Source organism: Phoenix dactylifera, chromosome 5 (genome assembly GCF_051530095.1).
Source record: "Phoenix dactylifera cultivar Ajwa chromosome 5, Ajwa_hap1_PhDact_Kaust_v1.1, whole genome shotgun sequence".
Lineage (NCBI taxonomy): Eukaryota > Viridiplantae > Streptophyta > Magnoliopsida > Arecales > Arecaceae > Phoenix > Phoenix dactylifera.
The window spans coordinates 26,690,957-26,699,188 of NC_143194.1; the positions used below are offsets into that span (position 1 = coordinate 26,690,957).

The 8,232-nt window shown below is 41.9% G+C and overlaps 2 protein-coding genes across 2 annotated transcripts; both read left to right on the forward strand.

The window, feature by feature from the left end:
• Positions 1-1,013: 1,013 nt before the first annotated feature.
• LOC148703514 (uncharacterized) lies at positions 1,014-1,717 on the forward strand. Its single transcript, XM_088722047.2, has one exon. The coding sequence runs from the start codon at positions 1,192-1,194 to the stop codon at positions 1,612-1,614; it is 423 nt and encodes a 140-aa protein (XP_088578173.2). The 5' UTR covers positions 1,014-1,191; the 3' UTR covers positions 1,615-1,717.
• Positions 1,718-6,124: 4,407 nt separating this feature from the next.
• Positions 6,125-7,055, forward strand: LOC149753520 (uncharacterized). Its single transcript, XM_089923543.1, has 3 exons — positions 6,125-6,183; positions 6,607-6,717; positions 6,947-7,055. Exons 1-3 carry the CDS (start codon positions 6,125-6,127, stop codon positions 7,053-7,055), a joined length of 279 nt encoding a protein of 92 aa, XP_089779669.1.
• The last annotated feature ends 1,177 nt before the right edge of the window (positions 7,056-8,232 follow it).

Below are 8,232 nucleotides of genomic sequence, written 5' to 3' on the forward strand. Positions count from 1 at the left end.
TAGGCTATCTATTAATGTGCTTTAAAATCTGTACAAGTGGATAAAGGAGAATGGAGTGTTTTGAGATTCACATGGTGGGTGATCCTTAAATTTGGACCATATACTAAGGATGCTCTGAGATCTATGCAGCAGAGGTTTGGACTGCTTTATGATACGTGCGATGGGTGATCCTTAAATATGAGCCATATGCTAAGGGTTTTTTGATATATGTGCATGTGGATGGATGAAGGGATGAGAAGTGCTTCTGATATCCGTGCGCTGTGATTCTCATTTATGGATTATATACTAAGGATGATTTGAGATATATGTTTTGAGATATATTTCTAACAAAAGATTCTTTGAGACTCCACACTCATTCCATACATATCAAAGTCATTTTTGGCGTATAATCACTTTATACTATCATGTGATGGTCACTGTCCTTGCAAATTTTATTCCCTTCTTGATTAATGGAAACAGATATCCAAAAAAAAGAAAAAAGGTCGCTTAGCTTCTTCAATAGGACTTGCCAAAGAACCCCTCCAGAGGCCCCGGGAAGAGGAAGTACGATCACCATATCAGCAAAGAAAATAAACGGGAGGCCATTTTGGAACAATTCAGGAACCAGAAAGGTTGGTTTGAAACGAGGGGGTGTCACAAGGATTTTTATTTTTTTGACTTTTTCAGGGTCAGCCACCATCTAATCTTTTCTCGGGTTTTTTTGGGGCGTACCTGCTGCCGAATCCCTTCTCCCCTAAATTAACAAAGCAAAGTCCAACCTTTAATCTAATCACCGAATTCCATCCACTGCGCCGACCTTACCAGGGATACCGCCCGCCGCCGGCCTCCTTCCTCGATCCCTATTAGGTGTCACCATCACAGCATGCCACTTGGCACAATCGGCCCATATCGGGTTGGCCCACACGTTTTCCTCCTTCCTTCACCCAGAGGCCAGAGCTCCTTCGATTCCGGGCCTCCTCACATGCATGTTTCCCTCCCCCTTCCTCTCCTCCTCCGCCCCCACCCCAACCCCCAACTCCCAATCCTATAAATTGACGGCAACTTCCTTTCCCTCCTCACCACCCAAATCTCTCATCTTGTCATCACTTGCTTCTAAATCCCAGTAGTTCTGCATCCACCTAGATAGCAACTCGACTCATTTCCCTTCTTAACGGCTCCTAAAATCTCTCCTCACTTGCTTCTAGATCCTCAATGGAGACTATGATCGGTTCCTCTTTACCGTTTCCTGCCAAGTTGCCAAACCGACCGAGGAAGCCGAAAGTGACCCAATTTGCCCATAAGAGAGACACCTACGGTTGGGATCATGGCGGCGGGCTGGTGGATGAGAACATGGTCGTGCTGCGAAAAAGAATCCATGAGATGAAGATGGCGGAGATGAACTATGAGGCGCCATCCAATTGGATGGATTGGGAGAAGCGATACCACGCAAGCTACAAGTCGGATGTGTGCGTGGTTGTGGGCCTTCTGCAGACGGTTCTGATGAACACTCGGCCTGGCTTAGCTATTGGGATGATGGCACTTCTTGTGTCCACTGTACCTACATCAATCGTCTTGCTCTTGATGCATTTGATGGAGGCTTCATCATCAATTCTCTCCGGGATGCACCTTGATTAGTTAATATTTCAATGAGTTAATGTGAGCGGCTTTTTACCGCGTGTACGTGAATAATATATAGTGTTGACATTAAGATAAATGGGATTCCTAGCTTTGTTGTTTATTTTCTTTTGTTCATTTGGCTATATCCATATTTGGAAGATATTCTAGAATTTCACTGTGGTACTTTTTTATATTGTTTTATCAAAGTTAAGAGACATCTTGACCATAGGTTAGGATATTTAAGATATTTTATGATTAACATGTTACCAGCTTGTTACCATCTTCTCTATTTTTTATTGTTTCCTTTGAAAGAGGACAAATATGTTTTTATTATTATTATAATAATAATATTAGTTACCAAACTACCTAATTTTTTGAAAAGAAAAAAAAAGAAGAAAAACGAAAACTCCATGAAAACATGGAGCTTGACAAATCTCTATCCCTACTCCTAAATCTGCTCTCTTCATCAATTAGGGGGCTAATATTCAATTATCTAGCTCTTAATTTTTAAAGTGGATTGATTAGGAGCTGCTAACTTATATTAAATTAATGACTGAAATCGGCCGAGTTGAATGTCATCATGTCATCCTTCTTATTCAGGATGACCCCATCAAGAATGTGAGGATGATTGCATGCAGGGATATGCACATGACTATGAAGGTTTAAGTAAATTAGTAATCCATCGATCCATATTAGCTTCCAAATGTTAATATGGCGGTCAATATCCCCAATCCCTCCTACTCCCTCCTAGAAGGTTTCGAGCTGTTTCCAGGAGGCAATTACAAGAACGGTTAGTTGGCATCTAAACATGTCCTTGAGATGCTATAACATTAAAAAAGACTTACCATTCAATTAATGTTGAAGACGGAGGAAAGTTCGTCGCAAAAGAATGCGCCTTCTTCGGAGTTAATGTGGGGGGGCATTAGACGATTGACCCCGTCAAAACCTAGTACGTTGAGGTCTCATGACAACGCTTCCCGCGGCCAACCCACTACGAAGCTTCTAAATTTTTGTTCAGATTGTGCCGCTTTAAGTCGTACGCTGCCGCTGGGAATTATTAGTGCATTGCCCCTAAGAAAGATTCGTTAGTCTTGTCAACTTCTGTGACTGGATTGATTTGCGCAAGCACTAAATACTAAAGGGTCCCCTTCGAAAATGACAAGCACTCAGAGAAAATTAGATATTTTTTAAACAAAATTAGTCCTGTCTTTGTTCCTATAATCTTGCCTTTGACTGTCCCATGAGGGTTCTAGATTTCGTGTCCCTTTGTGCTATGTCGATCGTATGATCATAATCCATGTAATTTGCATTGATTAAAAGAGATTCATAATAAAAAAATCCAGCATTCCCGAATAATTTTGGAAAAATTGACTAAATTAAACTATTTGAGAATAAATATATTGGTGGAAAATTCAATAATTAAGCAGGAAGATCTGTTGTACAGTATTATATTTATTTATTTCAAAAAATATAAAAAGTATGGATAATAAATAACAGAAATTCAACATTAGTAAGGATATTTGATGTCATGGAATTATAGCATACAAAGATTTATTGAATTAGTGGTGAATAACTTGAGAACAAATTATAAAATCTATGTATAACTGAAAAATAATCAAATATTATGGATTGATTTTTTTTAAAAAAAAAAGCATTCAGAAAATCATTTTGCCAAAAGAAAAATTAAAAATAATTTAAAATTTTTAACACTCAAGAAAATATTATAACTGTCGATTGAATCAGCAACCAAAACCATCCCTCTGACACCATTAGCGAGCCCTAAGTTGGATAAATGTTGACACCAAAAATCATTGCCTCGTGGGCCGGTGACGTAGCCGTTAAGATCCAGAGGTGAAGTTACCTAATAACTGCCCGCTTTGGGAACGGAAATAAAAAAATATATCCGTACCGGTACTACCGCCACCTGTACGTCGTTCCTATGGACACGTGTCTGTTTCCTACACGCTTTCTTCTGCTCCTGGGATCCGTGTCTCGTGGGCCCCGCTCCCCACCCATGTCTGCGTATACTCCAACTCCACGGCGGGACCCACCCAGTGTCTTTGCTTCTCGTTTTGGTTCCGTTGTGCTGTTCTTTTGAGCATCTCGTTTTGGTTCCGTTGTGCTGTTCTTTTGAGCATCTCTTCCTCTTTCTGTGGAAGGTGTTCTAGAACCGACTTCCTACGAGAGCAGAGCTGAGCAGGCGAGGTTGGAGGGTCCCAGCTGAGCAGGCGACGTGCGGAGCTGAGGAGTCAACGGACCACGTGCTCTTCCAGTGTACATGGACGAGGTCGACATGGCAGTGGGTTGGGGTCCCGCAGGGGACCCGGAGTGAGCGGCTACAGTTTCTCAGGGTGATACGGCAGTGGTTAGCCAGTTTACGGACCCGCGAGGAGGGCATTAGAGCTACTTGCACAGCACTTCAGATCTGGCTGGCAAGGAATGCCCGCACTCTCGGTGAGCGCAGGGTGTCACCGAGGTTTGCGGCAGAGCTCGCTCGAGCACGGGCCTCGGAGATCAGACCCGCCCCTCATACAGACAGACCTTTGACAGCTCGGGACACCTGGGGTTCTCCTCCTGCTTCGGCAGCTTCTCAGTTGGTGGTTTTCACCTGGGAGCCCCCACCCCTGAGCTTCCTCAAGGTCAACTTCGATGGGTCGGTTTTGGATGACGGCACGCGAGGCGGTGCGGGCTTTGTCATACGGGGCCCGCATTTCAGGGTAGTGGCCGCAGGTGGCTGTCAGTTGTTTGATATATCGGTGCCTGGAGCAGAGCTGCGTGCAGCCTGGGCAGGCCTTCGACATGCGCGGGTAGTACTGCGGGCCAGCTCGATTATTTTGGAGGGTGACTCAGCCACTGTTATCCGGTGGATTCAGAGGAGATTGGGGGGTGAGAGCATAGACCATCCCTTGATTCGCGATATTGTGATGATGAGTGAGGGGGGGCCATTCTGGCCAAGCATGTATTCAGGGAGGCCAATGGGGCAGCCGATTGGGTGGTTGCCCATGCGGCCCTCGGGGTATGCCCTCTAGTCGGGGGAGGCGGAGCTGCCATTGGCACTCCGTGAGGTATTGTATTTTGATCTTATTGGGTGTATTCGTATCCGTACGGTATGAAGCACCCGTTTTCAGCAAAAAAAAAAAAAAAAAAAAAAAAACTAATGTTGACTTCTACCCTCCATGATTTGGGGGGTAACACTTTTACTAAAATATCTTATTATAAAAGGCATATTAACACTTTTACTAAAATATCTTATTATAAAAGGGGTATGTTTATGACTAGAGGTGCAAACGGATCGGATCGGACCGGGTCATAAGTGGCCCCAACCCAACCTGAATTCTTGTTCGGGTCCTAATTTTAGACCCAAACCCAACCCACTAGAAAATCAAGTCGGGTCAGGTTGGGTCCACAGCTACAATTTTTGATCCAAAGAGTCGAAATTTCATTTCCTCTTGTTCAAAAAATAGATCTTATCCTTATTTTTTTTCAAAATAAATGATGTAGGAAACATATTTTCCTTTTTAACGGATCCAAAACAGCTTGAAGAGATCAACACCTACCATCGCAAAAAAATGAGTAGGAAATAAAAAGTAAAGAAAACGAATAATGGAAGAAGAAACAAACAAACAAACAAAAAATCAGAAAACAACAAATCACATCTAAAAACAAGTAAAAGAGACGCCTTTATCAAATCCACCGCCATACAATCATCACAGATCCAAATCCTATAAATCAAAAGACAATAGATCGCATCTAAAACAAGTAAAAGAGACGTCTTTATCACATCCACAGCCATTTAATCATCACAAATCCAAAAACTATAAATCAGACAATAGATCACATCCAAAAACAAGTTAACGAAAAAAATAATTATTTTAATTTTTTCTATTGAGAGAATAAGCTTACCTTTGAAGCTTAACAACCGTTGCTCTTCCAAGAAAGTGCAGCTGCAGAGATGGAGCTCCGTAGAGATGCAGCAGATGGGTATAAGGAGATGGAGATGACATATGATAAAACAAAAAATGCCCTAGGATATATTTGTCCTTTTAATTTAGTACTTTTTTAATTTAAGGGTAAAATAGGTATTATAAAAAAATTATTAAGTTCTAATTTCTTTCTCTCCAAATTCTCCCACTTATGGAAGGAAAGAAAGGAGGAAATAAAAAGTAAAGAAAACGAATAATGGAAGAAGAAAGAAACAAACAAACAAAAAATCAGAAAACAACAAATTACATCCAAAAACAAGTAAAAGAGACATCTTTATCAAATCCACTGCCATACAATCACCACAGATCCAAACCCCATAAATCAAAAGACAACAGATCATATCCAAAACAAGTAAAAGAGACGTCTTTATTACATCCACAGCCATTTAATCATCACAGATCCAAAAACTATAAATCAGACAATAGATCACATCCAAAAACAAGTTAACGAAAAAAATAATTATTTTATTTTTTTCTATTGAGAGAATAAGCTTACCTTTGAAGCTTAACAACCGTTGCTCTTCCAAGAAAGTGCAGCTGCAGAGATGGAGCTCCGTAGAGATGCAGCAGATGGGTATATGGAGATGGAGATGACATATGAAAGGTTAAAACAAAAAAGGCCCTAGGATATATTTGTCCTTTTAATTTGGTACTTCCTTAATTTAAGAGTAAAATAGGTATTATAAAAAAATTATTAAGTTCCAATTTCTTTCTCTCCAAATTCTCCCACTTATGGGAGGAAAGAAAGGAGAAAATTGGAGCCTAAAATTTTTCCTCTTATTCTCTCCTTTTCTTTTCCTTTCCCTCCACTAAAAAACTCCCAAACATCAAAATTTTTAACTTTTCCTTCCATTCGATTCCTTTCTCCTCAATTCCAAGTTTTCAAATGGAGCCCTAATGTCGACTTCCATCTTCTCCTCCTCATTGCACCACTCACCATTTCTGGCCAATCTAGACCTACACGCTGGAGAAAGGGGAAGATGGTTTGAGTTGCCCATAAGAGGGGCACCTACAGTTCCGATTTCAGAGGTAGGTTCAGTGATGAGAACATGATCGTGCTCCAAAAGAGGATCCATAAGATGAAGATGGCAGAGAGGAACTACAAGTCGCCATCCAATTGGCTGGAGTGGGAGAAGCAGTAATGACAATGATTTTTTATATAGCTAGAATGGCCCTCACAAATTGTAGATACTAATTTATTAAGAATCAATAGGATTGAAGCTATAGCGTCATCATTTGTTGGAGTCGAAATATCTGCAAGATCTTGGTCACAATTTGTATCGATTAAACAAATTGTCGGAATTCCCAAAATGACATATTCTCGAAAAGCTATTGGATTTATTGCATGCATTTTTGAGTTACACTAGGCCGAGCTTGGCCATCGAGATTGCGGTACTTATTATGTTGAGTGTACCTGCATCAGCAATCTTGATTTTGTCCCATTTGATGGAGGCACCGAGGTCCATTAGCTCATGATTGAATCTCAGTTGATCAATACTTTGATGGCAGAGATTAGTGGATGTGTATATAGAGAGTATAAATTGGTTTATAGAATAGACTATTTTTATTCATTTGTTTATACCTTTGGGCCAGCTGCATTGTATTTCTTTTCTTTTTATTTAGAAATTAGAATATATTTCACGTTCAAAGTTGCAGATTTGGGATATGATGGATATTTTGGGAATAAGGAGTGCATAATTTACATAATGATCACATAAGTTTGAAGTTAGAAAAGAAGATGGATGTTAAGGGGATAGTTAGGGCCGGGCGTTAGGGGTTCGAGTTGCATCTTTGGCACAAAAGAATGGACGATCTTTTTTCATGATATCGATCATTGGATCACATCGTATATAGATTTCAAAGTACTCCAAACTCATTGCTCTCTACATGAATCTTGAAGTGATTATTGTATAATCCAACGGTAGTGAATCCCTGTTGCGCCAAAGATACAACGCCTACTAGTGATGGGCATCGGGCCGTGCCGGGCCGGCCCGGCCCAGGCCCCCCGGGCCACGGTCTAAACGGGTCGTGCCTGGCCCGGCCCGCTTCGTTAGCGGGCCGTGCCGGGCACGACCCGCTCAACGAAAAACCGGGCTGCACGGCCCGCTCAACGAAAAATCGAAGCCCGGCCCGGCCCCAGGCCCGTGGATTGGCGGGCCGGGCCCGACACGGCACGAGACGGGCCGTGCCCGGTACGGCCCGTCTCGGGCGCAAACGGGCTGTGCCCGGCACGGCCCGTTTGGAGAGGGGGGAGAAAATAGCCGTTTCCAACGGCTATTTTGGGTTTTTTCCCAAAATACCCCTCCCAACAGTCCAAAAACGGCTAAATTGAGGGGTATTTTGGAAAAAAAAATTTTGGACTCCTATAAATACCCCTTTTCTCCCTCATTCTCACCACACCAAACCAACTATTCTCTCCTTCTCTACTACTGTTATTTCTCTCTTCTAAAGTCCTCCTCTAGCAATTTAATTTTTGGTTTGCATTTAGCAAGTGTTCAAGTGCTACACAAGAGGAGGTTCCTGTTGAGAAGAGAAGGTCACTCCTGTTGAGAGCACAAGAGAAAGCTCAGAATCTCGGCTCTGCCTCTGCCCTCTGACCCTCTACTCAATTCCTCATTGTGGTTAGTTTTTGTTTTTTGAATTCATCAATTTA

Excerpts from the sequence above, each read along its gene's own strand:
- LOC148703514 (XM_088722047.2), top strand. The coding sequence starts at position 1,192 with ATGGAGACTATGATCGGTTCCTCTTTACCGTTTCCTGCCAAGTTGCCA.
- LOC149753520 (XM_089923543.1), top strand. The coding sequence starts at position 6,125 with ATGGAGCTCCGTAGAGATGCAGCAGATGGGTATATGGAGATGGAGATG. Across the intron at positions 6,184-6,606 it reads ATGGAGATGACATATGAAAG|AGGTAGGTTCAGTGATGAGA; the intron begins GTTAAAACAAAA and ends TTCCGATTTCAG. Across the intron at positions 6,718-6,946 it reads TGGCTGGAGTGGGAGAAGCA|GCCGAGCTTGGCCATCGAGA; the intron begins GTAATGACAATG and ends GAGTTACACTAG.